This window comes from Artibeus jamaicensis, unplaced genomic scaffold, assembly GCF_021234435.1.
Source record: "Artibeus jamaicensis isolate MK-2021 breed Jamaican fruit bat unplaced genomic scaffold, CSHL_Jam_final contig_908, whole genome shotgun sequence".
Lineage (NCBI taxonomy): Eukaryota > Metazoa > Chordata > Mammalia > Chiroptera > Phyllostomidae > Artibeus > Artibeus jamaicensis.
In genome coordinates, this window is record NW_026522009.1 from 3,430,962 (window position 1) to 3,457,665 (window position 26,704).

General features: G+C 34.6%; 1 protein-coding gene across 16 annotated transcripts in view; it reads left to right on the forward strand.

The window, feature by feature from the left end:
• The window catches only part of ADGRL3 (adhesion G protein-coupled receptor L3), a 770,297-nt gene that overhangs the window by 472,355 nt on the left and 271,238 nt on the right, over positions 1–26,704 (forward strand). For 15 of the 16 annotated variants that reach the window (XM_053655018.1, XM_053655016.1, XM_053655023.1 and 12 more), the window contains one exon: positions 12,261–13,061. In XM_053655018.1, coding sequence (XP_053510993.1) covers positions 12,261–13,061 — 801 coding nt within the window. Of the gene's footprint in view, positions 1–10,134; positions 10,150–12,260; positions 13,062–26,704 lie in introns of all 16 variants that reach the window. The other variant, XM_053655032.1, reaches the window with a different exon arrangement.

Genomic DNA, 26,704 nt, shown 5'->3' on the forward strand with positions numbered 1-26,704 from the left:
GATTGAGCACAGGCCTGTGAACCAAAGGATCCTGGTTCGATTCCCAGTCAGGGCACATGCCTGGTTTGCAGACCAGTTCTCAGCAGGGGCCGCACAAGGGGCAACCATACATTGATATTCCCTCCCTCGCCTTCCCTTCCCCTCTAAAGATAAATAAATAAAATCTTAAAAACTATCATACGTTTGAATCTACTTTTTAAATGTGTTGACATTTGAAATAAGTTCATCCAAATGTTGTGTTACTTCATTTCTGGGGTAAGAAAAATTGTAAGTAGAAGTACCTAGTTAATATTAGTTATTCTCATTATTTTTTTCTTCTTTGCTAGAGAACATAGCATAGAGGCTCAGAGTGTAGGCAGAAGTTCAAATACCAGTTCTACTGATTGCTACTAATATTTGCTGAATACTTTATTTATATTATTAAATGCTAAACAAGTGGGACCAAAAATAATTTGTTTCAATATCATTAAGTAGAAGTGCTACAGAGACTGAAAAATATGTCTTCACAGTTGATTGTAGAATGACTGTTTTGCAGAGTAGATATATAAGTAGATAATGAGAAAACGAATGGACTCCATAGAGAGATAAGAGTTAGAGCCTCAGGAGGATTTTATGTGCCTACTTAGCAGAAGTAAAATCCATCCTTTTTCATTATTAAGATTTGCCTCCTCCCTTGTTCACATCATTGAACAAACCATACCACGTTCATCTTTGGAGCCATTTCTCTGTGATCTTGAAAGCATTTCTGTGCCAACACTTAATAACCAGCAGTTACAATAATACGTTGAGTTAGCACTTGATGATGCCTGGGTGAGGGATACAGGGTTCTGTGCCTGCCAGGACCTCCAAGTATTTCTCGAAGGAAGACAGAGAGAAGGTAAAAATACCAAGTACCAAGAGAATAGTAAATGAGGCAGTATAAGTGACGTGAACTAGGCTATTGGCAAACTGTGGCCATAGAATAAACATCCGCTGGTTTGCTTTTGTACTAGCCTATTAGCTACGAATACCTTTTATCTTTTTAAGAGCTGTAAAACAAACAAGCAAACAAAGAAACCACATCTGTGCAATGCAACCTGTAGGTGGCTTACAAAGCCTAAATTATTTGCTATCCAGCCATTTGCAGAAAAATTTTGTGAATCCCTAAATTAGAACATTGTTAAAAAAAAAAACTCTCCCAGCCCTGACTGGTGTAGCTCAGTGTACTGAGCGTGGGCCTGAGAACCAGAGGATCGTGGTTTGATTCCGAGTCAGGGCACAGGCCTGGGTTGCAGGTCAGTTCCCAGCAGGGGACCCACAAGAGTCAACAATACATTGATATTCTCTCCCTCTCTCCTTCCCTTCCCCTCTAAAGATAAATAAATAAAATCTTAAAAAAACTCTCCCATAAACTATGTTAAAATTACACAGTTGTTCAATATGGCTAGTAAATAAAGCAGTGTTCATTAAAAAATAACTTAGAGCCAAAATATAGAGTTTGGTTTAACTAGGAAATAAGAGGCATGAGGAGTTCTAACCATGCCAACCATGTGAGCAAGTGTTGAGGGATGACTTTGGGTATGGAATGTGGAATATATACCACAAAAATGAATAAACCATTGTGAAGATCATAGTTAGTGTATAGGGTTAGTAAGGCACAAAATTACAATAATACTACAAGAAACACACTTTTGGAAAGGAATCTAAAATCTGGAATTTATTTAGATGAATTTGTATTCACATCCTAACTTTATCTAAAACCAAAAAAACTGAGTAAGGATCATATGAATCTTAAAATTAATTGTGTTTGTTTTTATTTGCAGTTGTAGAAATCATATGTGTATTGTTAACCAGATTATTATGAAATAAAAATATGTTCCTATCTTTGGCTAGTGTGAATCTAGTCTCAGGTGGTTTGAACTATTTGGAAGACTTCTACCAAGTGGCAGAGTATGTGGTAGCTCCTCAGATTCCCAATCTATTCCTCAGAATGTTGGGAGTTTGATCCCTTACTTAATGCTTTCTTGTGTTTCGTTGTCCTGTTTTGTACCAAGTGATTGTAAAAAAAAACAACCCTTTAATTGTGAGGTTAACCACAGTAGTTGAAGAGCTCGGGCAAAGGCTAAAAGAACAATGTTTATCCAGAAGTAGAATAACTTGACTTCCTTCAGCTTCTAGTTTATCTCATCAGTAAAATTAGGATAGCCATTTCTGCCCTCAAAATACATAAAAGTAAATGAATCAAAAAATCATCACATATTTATTTGTGTTTAATTCTATGAAGCTAAAAAAATGATTTGTGAGTAATATCTTAATTCTCTGGCTTCATTTTTTATTTGTAAAATATCAGCTGGAACTCAATGACACCTAAAATATATTTCAGTGCCCAAACCCCAGGCATATCAATTATAAAGTATTTATTAGATACCTGTAATTAGATATAAGTTCATTTTGAATGTCCAATTTATTGCATATCCAGAGCTGAGTATATAGAATCTAGTTCTAGTCACAATCAAGAATCTATATATTTCTCAGGAACAAATGGACATTTTCTGAAGAAGTTTCATTTTAGACTGTTTCATGTTTCTAACTTCAGCTTCTCTTAACCGTTCCCCCCGTCTCTGTCATTCAAGTCTATTCTTGTCTGTTTTTAATCTATGTATACAGGTTTCTTTGAAAGATTTTGAAAATAGCTTATGTTGCTAAATAAGTACACTGAAAATCACAGATTCTTAGACTGTTAGCATCCCCAAGACAGAGCTCAGCTCATCATCCTCTGTAGCCTGTTCATAATAGTACCACCAAATCCGCAGAGTTTTTTTGAGGATTAAATAAAATAATGCACAGGTGGACTATTCACATAGTACATGTTCAGTAAATCTTAAGTACTGTGGTTTATTATTGTCTCTGTATTCATAGCTTTGAGGGCCTTGCACATGCGAAATGTAATCAACAGCATATACATATGCATCCACATGCATATATATGTATATACACACACATACTTATCCACTCGGAAGGGCTATCTCTTTGTATTTTGTTTAGCATGTATAAATGCGGCACGGTTTTTGCATATTGATGAAACTGACTATGAAAGGTACATCCTTAAAGGAAGTGTGATGTTGACTTTAATTTTTACCAATAATAACTGAAAAATTATTATTTTTACTAGAGCTGTTATCAACAGATCCTCAAAAGATTTTACTAATAGCACCATTTTCTTCGAAAAGACTAAATCGTTTGAAAGATTTTACAGATCCATCAATGGATGGAAAATTTTAATACAAAATAAAAAGCGACCTCAGTTTCTTCAGGGTCTATAGATATCAAATTTTGTTTATTTGTTTGTTTTTGGCTTTTTATTATTTATTTATTTATTTTTAATTACTTGTTCAATTACAGTTGTCTGCATTTTTCCCCACCCCTCCCCCTTACTTCATCTAAACCTACCTCCCTCCCTTGCTTCCAACCTCCCCCTTGGTTTTGCCCATGTGTCTTTTACAGTAGTTCCTGAAAACCCTTCTCCCTACTGTCCCCTAACCCCTCCCCTCTGGCTATTAGATTGTTCTTAATTTCAATGTCTCTGGTTATATTTTGCTTGCTTTTTTCTTTTGTTGATTATGTTCCAGTTAAAGGTGAGATCATGTGGTATTTGTCCTTTACCACCTGGCTTGTTTCACTTAGCATAATGCTCTCCAGTTCCATCCATGCTGTCGCAAAGGGTAGGAATTCCTTCTTTCTCTCTGCTGCATATAATTCTATTGTGTAAATGCACCATACTTTTTTTTGATCCACTTATTTGCTGATGGGCACTTAGGTTCCTTCCAGCACTTGGCTATTGTAAATTGTGCTGCTATGAACACTGGGGTGCATAGGTTCTTTTTGATTGATGTTTCAGGGCTCTTAGGTTATAATTCCAGCAGTGAAATTGCTGGGTCAAAAGACAGTTCCATTTTTAGTTTTCTGAGGAAATTCCATACTGTTTTCCACAGTGGCTGCACCAGTCTGCATTTACACTAACAATGGACCAGGGTTTTCATTTCACCAATCCTCTGCAAACAGTTGTTTGTTGATTTGTTTATGTTGGCCATTCTGACCAGTTGAGGTGGTATCTCATTGTGATTTTAATTTGCTTCTCTCTGATGGCTAATGATACTGAGCATCTTTTCATATGTCTCTGGGCCCTCTGTATGTCCTCCTTGGAGAAGTATCTGTTTAAGTCTTTTGCCCATTTTTAATTGGGTTTTTTATCTTCCTGAAGTGGAGTCCTGTGAGTTCTTTATATATTTTGGATATCAAGCCCTTGTCCAACATATCACTGGCAAGTATGCTTCCCTAAATAATTGGTTATCTTTTCATTTTAATGCTGTTTTCTTTAGCCATGCAGAAGCTTTTTAATTTGATGAGGTCCCACTTGTTTATTCTTTTTTTATATTCCTTGCTTTAGGGGACATACCTGTGAAGATGTTGCTGCATGGAATGTCTGAGATTTTCCTGCCAATGTTTTCTTCTAGGACTTTTTTGGTTTTATATTTAAGTATTTTATCCACCTTGAATTTATTTTTGTGTATGGTGTAAGTTGGTGATCAATTTCAATTTTTTGCATGTAGTTGTCCAGGTCTCCCAACACCATTTGTTGAAAAAGCTATTTTTACTCCATTTTTTGCTTCTTCCCACTTTATTGAATATTAATTAACCATAGAGACTTGGGTTTATTTCCTGGCTCTCTGTTCTGTTCCATTGGTCTATGTGCCTGTTTTTATGCCAGTACCAGGCTGTTTTGATTACAGTGGCCTTGTAATACAGTTTGATATCAGGTATTATGATTCCTCCTACTTTGTTCTCCTTTCTCAAAATTTCAGCAGCTATTCAGGCTCATTTATGGTTTCATATAAATTTTTGAAATGTTTGTTATATACTGTGAAATATGTCATGGGTACTTTCATAGGGATTGCATTGAATCTATAAATCCCTTTAGGTAGTATGGACATTTTGATGATATAGATATCAAATTTAAGTGTTGAATTTAGATTGTGGCTAGTGAAATCATTTTACAAATTATTTACATTTTCAATCTACACACTCCAGGATGAAATTCATTAGGAGGTATTAATTTTGGAAACATATCATATAAAGTCAATACCATACAAGGTACTTGAGTGGCACTTTTATTCACTGATGCACAGGTATTATTTGAAAATCACAATTTAGAAGCTGAGCCACAGTGATTACCCCTGTCTTTCATCAAATAAAGGATTAGCACTTTATTTACTGAAGGAGACAGATTTCTGTCAGAGTTTTTGATATGCAGTATACAAAAAATAATGATGAACTTTACAGATTTTTATCTCTATTTACTGAAGTGCTTCTGTATTTTCTTGGTGGTAGTGAAATGGAATAAGAGAGAATTTTCTGTTTCAGAACAATAAGAATTAATAGGACATGAGGTATTTGGCATAAGTTTGTTTTGGGCAATAAGAAATATCCTGTTTCCTTGGCAAAGAAATGAGTAACTAACTCATTTTTAAATATTATTTTATCTTCTCAGGAAAGATGCATTGTATCACTAACCTCAGGGTTGATAACCCTGGGAAGTATTACATTCAGTCCCTCTCTGTAGAAATACCACAGTATAAGTCATCATTGAATGGAGGCATCAGAAATATTAATTGAACACTTTCTTTGTGCTGGGCACTGGAGATGCAGTAATGAATAAGATCAAAACATAGATTCGAATTCCAACCCTACCACTTATGGACACAAGAGCCATGCATCTTGTACCTGTTACCTCACATGAAAAATAAAGATAATGAGAATTCCTACCTCATAAAGTTTCTGTAAGATAATTACCTGGTACTGCAGGCAAAACTTGAAAGCAATATGTGGCATGTGATACATGCTCAATGTATGTTCTTATAACAGACACAGGGAGATTCCTTTTATGTTGCTTCATCTCCTCTAAAACATGCTTTTATGTGGATTTGGTGACTGGGAGGAAATGAAGAGCAGAATGCAACCATGTTTCATTGGGTTGATGTGTTGTGAGAACCAGTGGATGATGCTCTGCCACCGAGCAGGGTGTTGATCTTGGTCCTTTTCACCCTTTCAGTTTTGGTAGGCTCGTATCTGCTCCAGAAATAATAAATACAACAGCAAAGGGTTGTTTAAAGAACTGAAGCAAGATATTCATGTGAAAACATTTTTTAAAATTATAAACTGCTCTAAAGGTATAAAGTTATTACTGTCAGCTTTTGATTATCTACCTATGCCTGAGCTCATCCGTGGTTGATTCACCAGTAAATTTTCATGCAGGACTGATTTTTATTTTATTTTACTGTATAACTACTAGTTTGCCTTCTGTCATTCCTCTAGCTGCCCAGGGGCCCTGTGATGAGGGTACCCAAATGTATTTTAATAGTCTAAGCCAATGTAAAAGAAAATGCTTCTGTTTGAAATAATGCTATGTTTTCAGTGAAAAAAATAATCGTTTATAAATTATTTAATATCAGAGCCATCTCGTGTTTCTAATAATTAGCTTTTCACTTTTATATTGCAGAAATATAAGGTATCATTGGATTGTAACCTTTTCTATTTCAAACATTTAAATTGTAGATAGAAAATATGTAGTATGGCTTACAGTTTAAAAGAAAACTTAAGCTATATTAGAATTAGATACAATTTTATAGGTCTTAGTTATGACACTAACAATTTTTGGAACACACCAATTTCATTTGACTCTAATCCTCAGTACAATTAGAAAATGCGTGGCAATGTATGCAATGCTCTCTCATCCGTACCTTTTCTAATTAAAGAATACAGTTGAAAAGTATTATATTACATATCGTACGGGAATGGAAAGAACTAATAACATCTTATTTTCTAAACAGTAACATGACTATATATTACATTTATTTTATGAACTGTTGGGAAATGAAGGGAAATTGCATGAGTCTTTTTCTTTCCTATTTTGTCCTTTTATACAGAGTAAAATTACCCTTAGTTTAAATTTGTCATTTATCCTAACCACAGGATATAGCTTCTGATGTTAAGTTTGACAAAGGACAAAAACAAAATCGCTTTAAGAAAACATATAAATGTATTTGCAGAGGCTGAATGGGCAATAAAAATAGTTTGGGGATTAAAAGTGAAGAGAGGAAAAAGAGAAACTATTTCCAAAGAGGTTTGGAAATGAATAATGACAGCGATAATGTTAGAAGTCAGGATATTGGCCCAGACAAAAAGACAGGAGGTCTTAAAGAAAGCCTAACACAATTGACATCTTACAATTCATTTAGTTATGATCTTAATACAGAGAGGAGAGAAAGAAGTATTTTTGGACTACATATGTAGATCATTTCAGATTCTTTTATAGCAACACATTTTTCTTGCCAAACTAACCCCCCAAACCATCTATACATTTTTTCCATTTCCTTTTTCCCTCCAACTTGCATGTTTAATGAGTTGTAGATACAAACTGCTCATTCATTTTACTTCCTTCCTTGACCGTTGAAATATTTAAGGTATTATGCAGATTATGCATTGCACATATGATTTGATATACTGAATCCAGATTCTGTTTTTACCACTTTTTTCTTTTTACTATATGCTTAAAATATCAAGAAGCAGAATTAATCATCTTTCTTTGAATTATGTATTAATTCAGTAGCTGTTTACCGAGAATTTATTATGTGCCAGGCACTGAGGTTGTAAATGATAGAGTGATAATCATGTTTCTTGTACCTACGCAAAGTGTGTGTTTATTTGTCTGTTTTCAGGGACAGGAAGCTTCTAGAATTAGACGATGGGCAAATGACTGGCTAATCCTAAATGTAACTAAGGTTTTCAATGACAAGCTCTGTTTGCCTTGTTAGTTTTTGTTATGAGAATATGATTTGTGTGTGCTTGTTTCAACTTAAATTATGGGATTGTTTTACTTCCATCTTGAAAATAGCAAATGCATGATAGATAAGTGAGCTACAACCAGTCAGGACATAAGCAAGACCATAATAATTTTCTCCAAAATAGAACTGCCAAATAAATCTTAATTTTGAGTAACCAGCAAAAAACAGAGGCAAGCGTTACTTATGGTAGAGCTTATGCCAATATTTCTGAAATTAGGTCAGGTTCAGAGAATTAAAAGCAAATTTTTAGCTAATGACAATTAAGAAAATAGAGATGAAAGGTCTTTGAAAAATTTAAAAAAGGGTCCATTAAAGTATAACACAGTATTTACAGACTATAATACCTTAACAATACCTCCTATCACATAGTCCATTTTCTCCATTAAGTATTTCTTGAAGAGAGAAATACCAGTCACCAAGAAGTTAGGATATTTGCTTTTAACTATAAGAACAACTAAGAATTTTATTTGAAATAAGAATAAAGTTGTATGGGTATACATTTAATATTTTAGAATATAAATGCCTCCCTTTACACTTCCCCAAAAGATATCTATTTAGAGCTATTTCAAAGAATGAAATTAATTCTAGAAATTTCTTTGTGGGGTAGTGTTTGGAAATGTCAATATCAGTATGGTTTTCAATGGGCCTCAAGTCCAAGCCTTTGAAACTATTGATTAAATAGCTGTTTGAGGCTCTTAGTTATGCTTCCAGTTGCCAGTCTGAACCCAAGGTTATTAGTATTTCAGTCATAGCATGAAGTGTATTTCTTAGGTAAAACATTCCACTTACGTCAGAAAACACTGCAGTTATTCAGTAAAGATTACTTGAGGATGATGATAAATTTTAGCAGTAGAATAGTTTTTTTAAGAGTCCTAGAAATATTTACTGTTAAAAATGAGGTTTGTATATTAGCGAGGTAAGGAGTCTAAAAAACATAAACCCATTTTTAACTTCTTAAGCATAACCTGATATGTAAGAATATGATTGAGGTTTCAGAAAAATCAGTGAAGAGAGGTGAGTGTATTTTGACAATAGTCGAGGCCAGTGAGCTTAGGTCAAAGCATAAAAACCTCACTCAAATATAATTACACAAAACAATATTTCTCCCTTGTTTTGAAACTTTCCTAGAACTTTAAATTATTTATTATGCATAATGTCTCAGTTTATTCCTTCCTCTGAAATTACCTTTGATTTATATAACTTCAGATATGTGCTTTTTAATTTTTAAGTTTGTAATATGGGCCCACTCTTCTCTGACTTTTTTCCTCTCTTTTTTATTGCTCTCTTTTTTTCCCTTGTTGTGATCTAGGAAAAATTGTCCATGATGAGACAAATATTTATAGGATAGTGAAGCTACTACTTGATGAGTTTCATGAATATGTTACAGTTTCCCAGAATTTCCCCTGACTTATATAGATCAGTACCTGAAATATAAAATAATGGATTCTAATTTGAAAGATATGTAACCATGTTTGAGGATCTCAATTTATTCTTACATGAGTGTTGAAAAACTCAGTTAAGATTTTCAGAAAAGGTCAGAGCAGTGACTTATTATTTATATCAAACTTCTAATACAGGTTTTTCAGAAAGGCAGTATTTTTCCACTATATTATAAAATATTGATGAGTGGGATGAAGAGAGTTTCTTCAATAGGATTCTAAATTCATTTTTCATGGTGAGAGCATTCCCTGTTAATGGGTAGCCTCATGAGCTCCATTTCTCATATGACTGACAAGCTATGGAAAATCGTAGGCCTTAGGAAATGAGTCAGAGTCCTTTCTTCTGAAGAGATTCATTTCTGAGGTGGATAAAATGTGATACTATTATAATAAGTAGTGGTATAAACTTTGGTATTTCAAAAATGAGTCCAGCTAAACAATTTAAAAGCTTTCTGTGTATATTACTGAGATGCCTTTCAAATGGAAATCTTGGTGTTCTTATTATGAATATTATATTTCCAATTAATAGAGCTGAAAAAGATATATTATTTAATCTTAGCTTGATTAATTTTTGCCTTATTTTTCCAAGTTTGTACTGTATTTTCAAGCTTATAATATGATTGTTTTTTAAAAAGAATTTTGCTAGAGGAATGGGTTTGTGAAAACACATATAATGTTCAATAAAGCAAGTATGAGTGAAATAAATAATTTACTTTCAGTTTGGGAGAGGTGATTAAAAAGTGCTTGGCCAATACCGTACCATTAATCTATTCTCTTTTCTCCTTTCTCTCTCTTTACTTCTCTTTCTCCAATAGAAGTGGAACAAAAAGGTAATTAAATACCTTTCATAAATTATATACTATTTATCTATTTATAGGCTAAGTTATTTAACAGTTTAACATTTAGTTAAATTAATTTTGTTATTAATTCTCATCTATTTACGAAAATTTATTTACCACTTCCGCTGCTCAGCTTCACTGTAATTTGTTGTACTGACCAGTGCTCATTCGATTCTTTTATCCTAAAACCGTTTAATAGTGTGAACTTTTCAACTGTGTGTTCTATTCCTCTTTATTTTTAAATAAGTAGTTAGAAATCCATTAGATGGTGGTGGATAGTGAGTGCTTCAAATTTGTTTTTTTCTATTCTGATTTTCCATAGCTCCAATATGGTTTCCCCTGTTCCTTTATTTTTTAACTGTTGAGGGAAAGAGGAAATGGTTTTCTTGAAATACCTTAAAATAAACCAGTTTAGTAACCGAGAGCTGATTATTAACTAACAAAATTTACATACAATTTTGACAACAATGCCTGTCCGTCCTTTATAATTACAGTCATCACATTAACAATCTTGAGAAGTTATTATAATCAGTTTCATTATTCCGTATAAATTGAAAATGGCTCTTGACCCTTGATATGTAAGAGTTCGAGAGTCAACTTTTCATTTCTCCTGAAGTAAAACTTCGGGCATTTTAATAAGGTACTTTCCTTTTTAATAACCTCCAAATCCTAGCTGAGTTTCATTTTAGGCTTTTTCTATTGTATCTAGGCTTATGTTTTTTCTTAGAGCTAATGACTAATATCAAGAAAATAATACCTTTTTTCATCAATCATTAAAATGCAGGTAAACATCCAAGTTCCTTGTGAATTCTAATTCCTCCACCCAATACACTTATTACCATTTCAAACATAACAGCAGACTGCATGATTATATTTCAGTGTGTTTGCTTTGCAAAAATATCGGAGCAGTGTTTCCCATAGCAGGTTCAGAAGAATACTCTACTACTAAGAGGCTCTATAGAAAGGGTCATGATCAAAGTAGTTGGCCAAATTTGCTCATGCTCTTGGAGATTCATTAATGTACCTAAGCTATTGGAATCTCCTCCACTACTCTATTTAACACAGCATGGGTTTATGTGTGGCTTGGGATCCTTTTTTTTTTTCTGTGTAACACGTAGCTATACTTCTAGAAATAGGTGCCTCGAGGACCACCCTTTGGGAAACATTGCTTTATAGCCCCTTCATTACAGATCAATCAGCCAAGCTTTCCCACAACCACTGACCCGATGTGCTACCGAGTCATGCTAAAAATCAACTGCATCAGATAATTCTTGCCCATTTCAGTCTGAAGTATGAGCAGCAAAATATTATAGCAAGTAATATTGTTTTTTAATGGTCTTCTCATGTAACAGTAAAAGGTACATGTTTTTTAAGTTCCAGTACTACTGTATTTAACAGGACATTTTTAACTGATTAAAATCTAGATCTTGGGTTCCTCTCTGTAACCTTTCACCTTTTCTTCTTTCCTTATTCCTTCTTTCTTTGCTTCCTCTTCCTTTCTCCTTTGCCTTCCAGTATTCATCCATCACTCATTTTAATTGTTTGGGTTGCATGCTCTGTGTGTGCTTTAGCAGCTTGAAGAACTTTTTTGCTAGAAGATTCAGTGGCTTGTTTGCAGGGCTTTTCTTCCTTTGTTATTATATTTAATTAGTACTGGATTTCTACATATTTCCTAATGATAAGTATTGAATAGCTAATATCATCAGAATGAAAACAATATTTTTTTGAAATTTTAAATAAGACGAATAAAACCATCATGTATAAACATTAGCATTTGCTATGTCTCTGGAATATATACATCACATTTGTAGAAATATATCCCAAAATATTGTGATACATGTGTACAAAGGTAAAAACCAAAGGAAAGCACAGCTACTCATAAAAAGGACATTTTTTTCAGCAAGTGAAATAAAAATAATTTTAAACAAAAGTCAAAATTAATGTGTATGACAATATGATGTTCTCAGAAGAATGCAGCAAAGTAATTAAGTGGTGGTGGGTAGTTCTTGTTAGAGTTGCATTCATGTTGGTGAAAAATAAGAATAAATGGCAAAATATTAAAATTAATATATCTATTATTTTAACTCTCTCTCTTCCAACAGTTTTTCTTTGTCCTGGACTACTAAAAGGAGTTTACCAGAGTGAACATTTGTTTGAGTCTGACCACCAATCTGGGGCATGGTGCAAAGACCCTCTGCAGGCTTCTGACAAGATTTATTACATGCCCTGGACGCCATACAGAACTGATACCCTAACCGAGTACTCATCCAAGGATGACTTCATTGCTGGAAGGCCAACTACAACCTACAAGCTCCCTCACAGGGTGGATGGTACTGGATTTGTAGTGTATGATGGAGCTCTGTTTTTCAACAAAGAGCGTACCAGGAACATAGTAAAGTTTGATTTGCGGACTAGGATAAAGAGCGGAGAGGCTATCATAGCAAATGCCAATTACCATGATACCTCCCCTTACCGATGGGGAGGCAAATCTGACATAGACCTGGCAGTGGATGAGAATGGGCTGTGGGTCATCTATGCAACAGAACAAAACAATGGTAAAATTGTCATTAGTCAATTAAATCCTTACACCCTACGGATTGAAGGGACGTGGGATACTGCGTATGATAAAAGGTCGGCTTCCAACGCCTTTATGATCTGTGGGATTCTGTATGTGGTCAAATCTGTGTATGAGGATGATGACAACGAGGCCACAGGGAATAAGATTGACTACATTTACAACACCGATCAGAGTAAGGACAGTGTGGTGGATGTGCCCTTTCCCAATTCATACCAATACATAGCAGCTGTGGATTACAACCCCAGAGACAACCTGCTTTACGTATGGAATAACTATCACGTTGTGAAATATTCGTTGGATTTTGGACCTCTGGATAGTAGATCAGGTAAGTTTGACTTTTCATTGTTCTCAAGCAGAAAAATATTTACAGTTTGTTCTCAACAAGTTTATTTATTGTACTTTCCAATTTGACTGTCTTTGTGGCCTTTTTTCTGGCCTATGTAGTGAACAATGGTTCATTGTCTTTTCATCTAAACAAATGTTGCTGTTAACCTTCATTCAGCTATAAAAATGTATAAGAAACTGATTCTCCTTTGGGCAGCTAGAATTCAATATTTAGCCCTTCTTGAAAGGCATTTTGATTATCAGCCGATTAATTCCTGTGTAGTGTAGTACACAAAATCTTTGCTAAGGTAGAAGGCTATCTGTCTAATTAACTGTGACTTGCCTTCACAAGTGTTCTCTACTTGGAAAGCATCAAAGGGTTGGCTTGTATTAATGCTTCAGGAGTCCTACACAATATATTCACAGCAATTCAAAGTTTCTTTTTTTTATTTTGATGCTTAAATGTTATTTTTTTATTTTCTCTCTTTCTTTTACCATAATTTTACTATTAAGCTAATCTAATCTGCTTTCTAACTCTGTTCCTTTTTATACATAGCTTCTTTTTATTGAATTTATTGGGGTGATATTATTTAATGAAAATATAAAATGATACAGGTTTCAGGTGCACAGTTCTACTTATGTATCTTCTTAGACAACTAGATTAAAAATCCCATATGTCCAATAACCTTGTCTTACCCAGCCTTTCATTATATTTAAATTTGACCATTATTTCTGTCTTCTCAGACAATAGTGTAATATATAGCATATATAAAAATACTCAATAACTCTTTGATGAATGAATGAATATATGAATGAATGAATTCCTTCTCATTTCTTACCATAATAGAATGCCAAATTAGGTAGCATTTTCTCTAATGCCTGAGAGGCTTCAGAATGAGAGCATTCTTTCCATGGCCAGCTGTGCTGATATTATTTAGAATTGCCTTTATGGAAGAAGTCCCAACTATGTAAGAGCTTCAAAAGAAACTTCTCTTTACTCAGTCCTCTAGAGTATCTGAACTCAAGTGCAGCACCTGACTCACCTCTGTGCGGGTGAGGTTTCTTAAACCAGTACACCTTTCAATTGAAAACCTAAGCAAAAATCAATCATCCAGAGTATTGTGGGAAAACAATTTTTTCAGAGCTGTGATATTCTTGATCACAATTTTTATTTTGACAAAGAAAACTCTGTTGATGAGTAGTACTTGGCATGTTTATTTTTTCACTTATAATTGGAACAGGAAGTAATTTCTACTTGTCTCCAGAGAAATAATAAATAATGTAATAAGCTAATAGCTACATATCAACCCTACAAAAACCACTATTACCCATATTTTCTAAATGAGGAATATAAGATACTCCAGGATATAATTGAGTCAGAAATCTTCCATCTGTTACAGTGCAGCCCAGTTTTACATTCCCACTCCCTTCTGTGACACTCACTAGGGGTGGAAAGAATGGTTACTGATGCAAATCTAATTTGTAACTCTCTCAATTAGATAATTGCCTGGAATTGCATTCTAGAGTTATTTAATGGGCCTATTCTTCTGGGCAGAGTACTGAAAAGTCTAAAACTTGTTCTCACTTTACTCTCAAAACATTTTCAGAACATTATATTCTCTTTAGTTATTCTGCATTATCTTAAATGCATGTTTGCCAGCTTTATTTGAAGTTTTCCAGCATGAAATTAGTGGGAAAATGAATCTCAACTTGTTTGGTATTGCTATACACATAGTTGTATTTATAAATTTTGTAGGAACAATTTTTAATAATATAATTAGATCTCATGCATTCAAGAATATACAAATAAAATAATTTTTAAATTTTAAAAAGTTTGTTCACAAACTAGAGACTTTGACAGACACTGAAATAATCAAATTGATATTGTTTCAGTAATTATTATTTACAGATTCTTAGTTTGTATCTAATAAATAATAGGCGATCTCTCAGGACTTGCTGAGTACTTTAAGAAATAAATGAGTGAATTATATACAGGGTCTGACAGAAATAAGGCCTGCTTGAGTGTGGTTAGTAGGGTAATAATAATATGAGGCTAATAATTTATAGTTTTAATTTGAACATTTCACCTAAAATGTCATATGGTGTGCTTGAGTGTGATATTGCTATGTTATGCACTTAAGATTTTGTAATAAAAGTGGGGTGCTATTTGTGCTGGATCCTGTATATGTGTATATGTTTAAAATCTTCTTATTCAGAATGTTATGGGAATTAATCCTAAATTTTGTTTTATATAGATTAGATATATTTTTATATTTCCCCACACTTAAATATAATCTAGAGGATTTATAAGTCACCTCGGTTATTCCCACCGCCATTTCCCACACATAACTTCTTCCTTTCTTTGCTCAGATTGTGGTGAGCTGTGGCAACCTAAAGGAAGGTTAGCAGGCAATAAGGAGAAGTGCCAAAGCACATTAAGACCTAATGCTCTTTTCTCCTAGAAATAATTACAAGAAATTGAAGTTATAGTATTAAGCAATAGGGGAGAAAGTGAGCAACTGCTCAATGTATTTTGTCTTCAGAATACAGTCTCAGATTGTTCAGTTGATGAATTACAGAAATTTCTTCAACTTGAGAAAGTAGAAAGTATAGTATATGAAGAAATGAGTAAAAGTTGTGCTCTATTGAAAAATACATTTCGTGTATAGGTCAGGTGATTCAGTTTGAGACACTTATAGCATACATGCTTATAAGCCTTAGCACCTGAGTTTGATACAAATGTGAAAGTGCTTCCTCTACTTTTCCTGAGAAGAGCACCAAATTTAGAAATATCTGATCGAGAATTTTCTTCAAAAGAATTTTTAAGTGAGACTTTTTCCTATCTTCCAAGATATGATATAAATTATATATTCATCATTGTCTTCAACTGGCTATGTGTTGTAAGATATATATTGAAAACTCCAAATAATACTTGGCTACTTCACAGGTGGTTTGAGTGATTTGGAGGTTGACATTGTGATTCAAAAACAATACTTTACACCGGCAAATATCAAGAATTATTAAAAAGTGGAATACTTGATTATTTAGTCAGAAACACTGATCTCTTCTCCTATAGATTCTCAAATTAAAAAAAAATGACTACAGCCAACACAACAATATCTATCCAGTGTGAATGAATCGATATTATACCTATTTTTGTCAGGCTGGCAAAAAATGTTACATATTTTTTGTTGTGCCACAGAATTTTAGTACTTAATTTTATGTGTGCCATGAGATGAAAAGGTTGAAAATTACTGCCATATATATATGTATCTATAGATATAGATATAGATATAGATATAGATATAGATATAGATATAGATATAGATATAGATATATATACACAGTGTGGGAGAATCACGTAATTCCAACCCTTGCCTTTTCTATTATTAGTGACTGCTGTTGACTTTCACTATTTAGTTCTTTGTCTCAAACCACCTTGTGCCAGATCACTATTCATTATTCATTGATAAATAGGAGTGAGGTGAGGTATTTTTCTTGACTTTTCCGATTTGTTTTTAGGCTCTTCATACAAAAATATAAACTTGTCAAATATACAAATGTTTTCCAATATTTCCTACCTAAGAGGAAGGGAGAAGGCTCAAGTTGGTGACAAGAATAGCCAAAGAAGTCTAGCTTCAACATTTACCTAAAATTAGTGCCTCTAAGAGATAAAAATAAAATCTGTTGGTTGAAATTTAGTGAAATATATCAAGCAATGAGTACAGCAATCCAATGATGAAGACACATAACTATTGTCTTGTACCTGCTCTTCTGCTTCCCAAACACAACCCACATTTTCATGAAAGCCATTTGAGATCATGTAAATGTGACCATTCGTATATGTGCTGAAGATAGTAGACTCTAAAATAACAACAGAAAGCCTACATACAACAGTTTAGCAATGCAGATTAGGTGAACCTTCTGTCCTTATAATATGCTAATTAAGTGAATTTGTGTCTCCAGTAAAAGCTGTGGCTATGTAATGATGAATAAGAACTTTAAACACACATGACACCTCGTTAAAATGTAATTTTACATTATATATCTGAGCCCTTTACTTTGACAGCTGAGTAATGTGAGTGCTAGGCAGAGAATCTTGAACATTTTGAAACTGACATGTTTAACAGGTAGCTGAATTTGCTTTTTGAATGGTGTAGTTCAATATGGTGCGCCCTCAACACAAAAAGAGCCAGAAAACAGTGGGATCTTATACCAAACTTGTTCTCAGCCTATGGGTTATGATTGCTTCAAATTGCCACTTGGGATGCCACATTTTCTCTAAAGTTTAATTTATATCTGTCTTAGTAGCTGAGTGAACTTTACAAAAAAAAGAAAAAAAATAGTCAGCTACGTGTTGCTAATTTCGTACTGGTCTTTATTTTTATGCATCAGCTGTTTCCCTTAAGGAGCCCTCTCTTTTTCTCTCTGATTCTTATTTTCTTCATCACCTATAGTGGCAGTCACTGCCTCAAGGGCATTGCTTCTGGTGATTTTTCAGGGAGCACAGGCGAAACTTGCCACTTTTGCAGTAGCTATTTCATCGCCATGTACCATCAGATAAATTGTGTTATGTTTGCTGTGCCTTTCTTGTACTTCTCCTTCACAATTGAAAGTTAAACCTTTCCAGAATGGCACCTTTTAGTTTTCAGGCTCCGAATATTAAAATCACATTCCTGTATGGACAAAGCAAAACTGAACCTAGCTCTTACAGCTGAGCCCAGTGTTAGCCATCAATCTAACATCTAGGTGACCTTACTAATAAATTTGACAAGACACAGGGGAAGAGTGGTTTCACAAATGTTACTAAGTTATTCATTTTTTCCTACAGAACAATGTTCCTGATAAATGTATAATTATGAGAAAGCTAATGAAAATCATATTTTACATATAAGGCACAGTCATAAAAAGATGAGTTCTTGCACTAACTGATGCGGCTCAGTTGGTTGGAACGTTTTCCTGCAAACCAAAAAGGTCAATGGTTCATTCCCGATCAGGGCACATGCCTAGACTGCCAGTTTGGTCCCCAGTTGAGGTGTGTACGAGAGGCAATTGATCGATGTTTTTCCCTTCACATCAGTGTTTCTCATCCTCCCTTTCTCCTTTCCTTCCCCCTCTCTCAAAAAATTAATAAATAAGTACACAAATAAATGCATACATAAATAAATAATTTTAAAAGATGAGTTCTCTGGGAATATGCTTCCCACTCGCACCAGCTGTCCGTCCTGTAGCCAAGTCCCTGCTCATTAGCACACCCGTCCAAGGGCAGGCAGCTGGGACTGAAATAGTTCTGTTGTGCATTATCAGCCTACTGTAAGGGGGCTAAAATGACATTTCTGATTATCTAGGATGTTGCAACTTCTACCCATATTAGCACAGAGATCGTCTTTATCACATGAGGAAGGCTAACATTTGCTCTATCTCTGTTTTAGAATTTTACAGTGTTCTAGCACCTTAGAATAAACTGACAAGAGAAAGTGTGAATTTAAGCACAAAGATATTTCCCTTGTAATAACTACTTTTCCAATGAAAAGCTAAATTCTCAGATAGCAATGATTAATGAGTAAATAATTTATGATACACAAATGGCAGGGAAAAGCTACTGTGTTCTATAATTTTATGGGATGAGACATGTCAGATTTCATTGAAAATAATGAAAAGTATCTTTTTTCATTTAATAAGTATTCTGCCTGTTTATCTTCATGCCTTTCAGTAGTAAAAATTCATGACCAAACACTTCTCATCTTAGCCCATTGAACATATAAGTGAAAATTATTCAGTGCTTTCTCTCTGAAGGATATTGCTATAGAAGTATTTAGCTTTAAAATATGTATTGTTAAAAATAATGTTAGAAGATTAATTTCAGCAAAAATATACAAAGGCAAGTGAAGGTTTAAGCATTTGTTGGCTTCATGACTTAGAATGACCACCCACTCCATTTTTTTTCAAAAAGAATTGTCTTTGAAGAAGTTTTTACCTTTGAGAAAAAAGAAAACAGTACTGCCTTTGAAAATACTCTGCTAATAAAAATATAAAAGACTGTGCTTTCAAAACATTAAACTGTTCAAAAATCAATGATAACATATATACTTAAATATTAAAGAATAAGTTTGGACTTTTTTTTAAAGAGAAGCTCACTAAGAGACATAAGGGGTAATGGTTTCTGGAGAAAAAGCTTGGAAGTGAAATTGAACATACTAAGCAAAAACTGAAGATGAACAGTGAAATACAAATCTTCTGTGGAAAGCAGAAGCAAGAAGTCAAAACTGGGCTTAAGTGAGAAGCTGTTATTATTTGATTAATGATTCTTTCTCTCTTTTTTTTTACCATAACCATTATGCTGTCCCACATTTTTTCTCTATTTCTCTCCTGCACCTTCCCTCTTTTCATGCTTCCTTTCTTCCTTCCTTTACTCAAAAAAACATGTATTTAAGCATAGCTGAGGCCAAGCATTATGTTATGGTCTGTGGTTACAACTATGATCATGGCAGGCATTGATCCTATCCTAATGGGGCTCACAGAATAACAAATAAGAAAAAACAGAAAGGAGGGGGATTTCAAAAATAGTAGTAGTACCTACTATTACTGAGTGCTGTTTTTTCTGACCATTTATGTAGAATATTAAATTTATCATGCAAAGAAAACAATGTCCTAATTCCCAGATGAAGAAAGTGAGGCAATCATTAAATAAATTTTTAAAAAAAGAAAGTGAGGATAAGAGAAGGCAAATAACTCTAATGTCATATATAAAGTTCAGAGTTGCCACCATGTGACCTAACAAAAAAGCAGAGATTTGGCCTTCCTATCACCACAAAAGCCGAACTCATGAAGTAGATGCTGGGGTAAAAGAAAAGAGGTTTTATTCAGGTGCCGCGCATTCTGGGAGAATGGCAGACTCCTGTTTCAAAACCCATCTCTTCAGCAAGACCAAGACAAAAGTCAGAGTCCAAAGCTCCTGCTCCAATGTAAAGTACTGTCCTTGAAGCCTGCAGGCAGCTACTAAGGGGTCATAGTCTGCATCCAGGTAGTGTCGCTTGTTCCCGGCTGCTGTTCATGTCAGGCTCCCTCCTGGAGCCAGTGTATGGAGCCTGCGCAGCCAGGAGCCATGTGGATGCTGTGGCCCCAGGGTCACATGCTCCAGGGAGAGATAGCATGAAAACACAAACAAGTGCATCACTACGTTAGCAAGAGAGCAAGAGAGATTTCTCCCGGTGGCCATGGGCTACATGGCTGGCTGTTAAGGCCACACAGCCCATGAAGAGAGCTGGCCAGCGCATCTCACGAGCCAGAGCCAGAAAGCAGAAGAGAGAGCCCCAAGCCAGCCAAAGACTTTGTTTTTCTGGGATTATATTAGCTTGGGTGTGGGCCAGATCAGGTGCTTTCTCGAAATGATCAATTAGCTTCCCAAACTTTTGCTTCCTTTGGTTGGGTCCAGTCCCAACCAATCCCTTTCTTCCCCAGGCTAAACTGACATCCTCTTTGGTTTAGCACCTTCCCCTATGCCATTTTGACTTCTGTAGCACATGGGCCTGCCTCCTACTGGTCCCACCCCAATCTGGTACTAGAACAGGGGTGGGAGGCTTTTTCCTCTATCCAATTATCTTGTTAGCCTTTTATGTGCTCTTTGTAATACCTTCCCCTGCAGCCATCTTGGCTGATGGGCTAAACTCCCAAGGCACTCTGGACAGACAGTCTACTGGAAACAGATCCTAATTTGACTTTCTGCTGGGTCATGTCATAGCAAAGGTCTTTGTCATCAATGATTAAAAGAGCTATAGGTGGCACAGCTACGGAGCAAGAAGAAACACAGAAAAAATAGTGTACACGTACTAGAATGTAAGTAAGGCTGGCGAGCTAAGGTAGCAAATGCAAGAGAGCAAGGACCTGCGCACCTTCAGTCAGTTGAAGAATAAGCACGAAATAACTAATGTTGTGGGCTCTCACCATCCCCTCCAGATTACGCTAGGGATGTGAACAGGGATGTAATCCTTAAAAAAAATGCCAGTGGGTATAGATGAAGAAAATGAGACTCAAAAACGAAAAGTCACCTGCTCAGAAAAAACAAGTTTGTAAATGTAGGTGTGGGCTTCGAAGAAACCTAGGTTTATATAACTTTAAATCATGAAACCGAAACACTTTATATTTACAATGGGGAAATTATATGCACACAACTGTACAATAGCATATGATGTAATGGCGAATGGCTGTAATGCAGTGTGCCTGTGTGTTTGTAAGTGTGAGGGGTGTGTGTGTGTCCAGGCAATGCTTGAAGAAACAGGTTGAATTATTGGAGGATTCGAAGATGAAACTTTTTCAGAAATTCTGAGCAATGTGAAGTACTTGAGAGACTTAGGGGCTGGCTTTTTATTGGATTTAATAAAAAAGAAGAAGTAGATTTAAAAAGTTTAGAAAATTGTAAAGTACAATTAGATTTAATTCTACTTAACATATTTTACTTCCATTTGCTTAGTTTATATATTGCTGGCAATACTTTCATGGTTCCTTTCCACGAGCAAGCCTGGCAGAATGTTGAAAAAGTAAAATGAAGAAAGTAGGCAGAGAGGAGAGGAATAAAATGGAAATAAATAAACCTTTACTAAAACTAAATATCAGAAATGAACGATTCCCCTTTTTATCAAAGTTGATGAAAGACCACACATTGTAAAATTTAAATAAATTATTTCCCAAGGTTTATTTAATTACCTCATGTTTAAAGTTAAAATTAAGGACAAAGTGTGGAATGCTTATACCTTACCTGTTGGAATGTAAATTGTTATAACCACTTTGGAGAGCAACTTGGCTACATCCAATAAAACCCATGTCTAGATTACTGGCATTCATTATATACTAGCAAAACACTTATAAGTTTCCTCCCAAGGGATACAGTCATATTTGTGTGCAGAGAAACTTGTGCAAGGATGTTCTTGGTTGTAATCTTTAAAATAACATAAAAATGTAGTATGCCCCACTGCCCCACAGTAGGGGAGAGAACAGTGGATAGGTTAGGGAAGGAAGACAGAACACAGTTCGGGAATAATAAGCAGCCCAAACAGGAGATATACATGGACAACTGTCTGCACTAGCACCAGATATTTTAAAATCCTGCCCAGTGTGGAGAGTAGAGGGACATATGCACAATCAGCTATTCCATAGAGAGGAATACACCAAGTCGAGTATTGGCACCTATGAAGCGATGAGAAAAGCTCCTACAGTGGAGTTTCCCTTTCCTAGTAATATAGGTAATGGAGGCCCATGGGGCATCAAGCTAGCTTGAATAACTCACAGACCTAGGATTACAACTTCCCTGTATCAACAACCTTCATCACCCATAACTCTTTCTATGAAATCACAAAGTTGATAATAAAAGAAGCCCTTTCTTGTCAAAAAGGAAAATTCTGCTCTGAAATTGTAACTGATTGTGACTGGAATAGTAACTATCATGTGTTTTAGCTACTGCATATATTAAATAATTCTTAAGAATTTAAATGCCTAAAAATCATTGATTATATCATCTTCACTGAGTTTTCCCTTAAGTGTAAATATATTGACTTGTTATACACTCCAAATTCTTATGATAGCTTTTAGTGTAACTATAATTTTTAAGCTTTCAGCAACGTGGCAAAGCACTTCAGTAGATGAACAAGACTAATGACTTGGCTGATCATGTTCCAGCGTTAAGAATTTGAAATTCCTATACAGAGGTTCAAGCATGGAAAAGCTAAAATTTTAAAACTTAATGGTGAACAGGAAAGTGTACTCTATTTTTTGGATTGTAAGATGCATTTGTTTTCTCTTTCCCCGCTCAAATTTGGGAAGAATAATGATTGTTAATGCTGCTGTTGAGTTCTGCTTACATTTACGTTGATGAAATGTTATGTTGTTTATGTTATTAAATATTTTACTACATTTTTTGCTTCATTTTTTCTTCTATTTTCCTCCAAAACCTAAGTGCATCTTATGGCCCCAAAATACAGTATATGTAAATGAGGGTGAGGGTTTATTTCTCTGATTTACTACTACTGTAAAAGATAAGTCAGTCAGAATTAGTATATACCATAAAATATTGAATTTCAGGATAAAATTAATATAGGAAATACAAAAAATAATCATCTATTGGAGTTAAAATGTATATTGGAGTTAGAGCTTGAAGTCCTATATTAAATAATTAACTAATCAAAAATTATTTTTCAAACTTCTTGAATAGTTTATAAAACATAGTGAGTTTTAAAAATGCATTCCTCTAGGGTTCAAAGGAAGTATTACATATTACTGTGTGATATATATCATACAGAGTAAAAAGCACCTTTACAAAGTATGATTTTACAGTATTTTAATTCATAACAGAGCTATTTAAATTCATGTAAATTATATGTATTTATGATGCAACTCCTCTGTATTAAACAAGAAAGTTCCATAGGTATTCTGTGCAGATAAATACTTACTGTGAAAACTTTTTCCCCAAACACTGTGTATGTTCTTCATGAATATATTGATTTCTACTTTTTCATTAAATGTGTATACAATTATTAGGCCACTTATTAAATGTCTCAACAGTGCAACTAAACAGTTATGTGATATAAGATGATTTGATATGACAAATGTTCATTTTGCATTCCTGATTTTTAAAAATTAGGTTTAAATGATTTAGAATTTAAATTATTATTCATTCTATAGTATTGTTTGTATCTTTAAATCTCTATGAGATGCTTTTAAAATTATTACTTTTGGATATGCCTATTTTTATTACATGGAGTACCTGTTTTAACAAGCATATGATCCAAAGGTTTAATGGTAGTTAATTCCTGAATACTTCAAATTTCATTTTTTCTGGGTTTTACCATATTTCCAAGTGAATATGTCCAATTTTTGAAATAGCAAAATAAAGTCATGACAATTAATCTAATCATCATCGAGAATAGAGAAGTGATAATCTATTTCAAATGTAAAAAGTCCTTCTAATTTTGTTCAGGAGAATTACCCAAGTAACTAATTAGTTACTCCTGTGACTCGGACATACAAATAACAAAGTGCCAGAGCAAGAGAGTAAGAGTAACAGAGGAACCTTTCTCATTTCTAGGGTAGTTTTCTTTGTGAAGGAAGAAATATTGGTAGTTCTTAAAAGTATTGGGTGTACCTAGCAACTCCTTCTACTCCTTGATAACAGAGTCCTACATTGTGTTACACAAGATTGAATCTACTCTTAAATGGGAATACAGAATCACAGAGTAGGCTCATCTTTCACTCCAGAGACTTAATAAATAGTTCTAATGTCCCATTACATTATTTGGTTTAGTGGTACTCTCTATTGATTTTCACTTTTAACTGTTCAAACCATCAATTTTTACCAGTTGTTTATATGGAGAAAAATTGCAAAAGGGAAAACATAAAAAGGAAATCATAAGTTTAAATACACCAGGGTTGAATTTGAGTGAAAGGAGAGGCAACCATTCTAACCAGAAATGAAATTTAAAACTTTTTATTCTGACAGTAAAATAGATGTTTGCCCGTCTGAAATATATCCAATATTATCTTTTATTTGTATAGCTATATCTTTTTATGTTCATGCTTATGTTTCTGGGAATCAGTAGGTAAGTATGTTAATTGAACATTAACTATTAGCCATTAAAACTAGATATTCAATGGCTAATTTTAATGAAAGAGAAGGGTCATTTTCATATTGAAATGGTATTGAAAAACATTTGTAGAGAAAGTATTAGAATGATTTACCACAATATTTTTGTAATTATTTTGGGAGGCAAATAATTTTGTTCTAGTGATGAGTGGGTTTAAATACTTCAGTGACTTAGAAGGCTTTTAAAATATTTATCTTTATAATAAAACTTAAGAATGTACAAATAGCCCTGGCTGATGTAGCTTAGTGGATTGAGTGTAGGCCTGCTAACCAGACAATCCCGGTTCAATTCCCAGTCAGGGCACATACCGAGGTTGCAGGCTGGTTCCCTGCAGGCTGGTTCCCTGCAGGCCAGTTCCCAGCAGGGGATGCACGAAAGGCAGCCATACATTGATATTTCTCTCCCTCTCTCCTTCCCTCTCCCTCTAAAGATAAATAAATAAAATCTAAAAAAAGAATGTGCAAGTAGATTATAGGTAACTGATTCCTAGGTTCATAGGATAAATGGATCTCAAAATGTGTTCTAACAGCAACTTCAGGCCTCATCACAGACTGAGTCAGAAACTCTGGGATGTATCTCAGTTATCTGCTTTAAAAAGCTGCTGAATTCGAGAATTACTGTATGGGCCATAATGCCTAATTTTTACTAGGTTAGTATATACTACAGAGTATGCCATTAAACTGTTTTTTTTATATTTAAATTTCCATAAGTAGTTTTGTTGGTTGCCTTTAAATAAGTGTTTCCCAACACTCTTTCTAATGACTACTGCAAAGAAGAAGCACAGATAATCCAAGGAGCATGCTAAAATGCAGATTTTCTGTCCTTTTCCCACTCCACCAAATTATAGCCCTAAAATACTGATTCTGGATGAGAAGTGAGGCCCCAGGATAGTATTTTTAGCTGGTGATTCTGGGTTTGAGAAATAATCATTGCTTTAGATTCCCTAATGTTTCAGTAGAATTTCTATATTAGCATAAATATTGTCTCACTACATTAAGAATCTGTGGAGCAATATATACCAACAAGCCCATCTCTGGGCTAAGGCTGCTTTGGCAGTGAAATGCATCACTTTGCTTTATTAAATGACTCTGTTTTGTATCCTCGTAGAATTACTACCTGTGTGGTTGACAGAAAAGAACAGCAGTATGATACAGGATGGACATGTTGCCTCTCAGACTTGTCCTGGCAAAGCAAGGTGCCATTCATCTTCACCTTGAATAGCTGGAATGAATTAGCATAGTGAGGGGAACGCTGAGACTAGGCAATCATGCAGGGCTTTGCAGCTGCTCGTGTTCATGTTTTGAGAAAACAAACAACAACAAAAAGGTGACCAATGGGCAAGAAAATAAATTAGACCTGTCACATAGTTAAAGGAATGTAGTCACCATAGAGTCTCATTGTCACAGTAACCAGTACCTCTTAATTCCACATTTTAGTTTACAGGAAATATATGTTTCATATTTAAAAGTGGGAGTAGGTAGATTTCTGAATTTTTCATTTATTTTTAACTTTCCAAGTATATGAAGGCATAGGTCCTAACATATGACTCCTTCTGTCCATTCCACTGACTTTTCTAAACACGGGCAGATGCAGAGCTGTTTCCAAATGCCTGATATCAGTCACTCTTCCTGACTGTGTTCATTTACTTTGGTGGTTTAAGGCCAGCAGGAATAGATTCAGCTTTGCTAGCCGAGATCAGAGTGAACCCAGAGAATGTGCCCGCCCTGCACCAGGCCAGGCCCAGGTGTGGAAACCTGGTCTGGCTCAACCCTGCTGCTCCCAATTTTCCCTCAAAAGACAAAAACCTCTGGTGGCTTTGACCCAATAAGACTATACAATTTAAAAGCATGTTTTCAGATGTGAATTTTCTTGTTATGCTTAAAAGGGATTCCAAAATTTACATATTTTTAATTTTTAAATTAAAATTATGCATGGAAGTGATGTCTTACTTAAAGAAATAACCATTTTATGGTAATTTTTATGGAAACTTTATGTTAAAATTTTGCTTCAC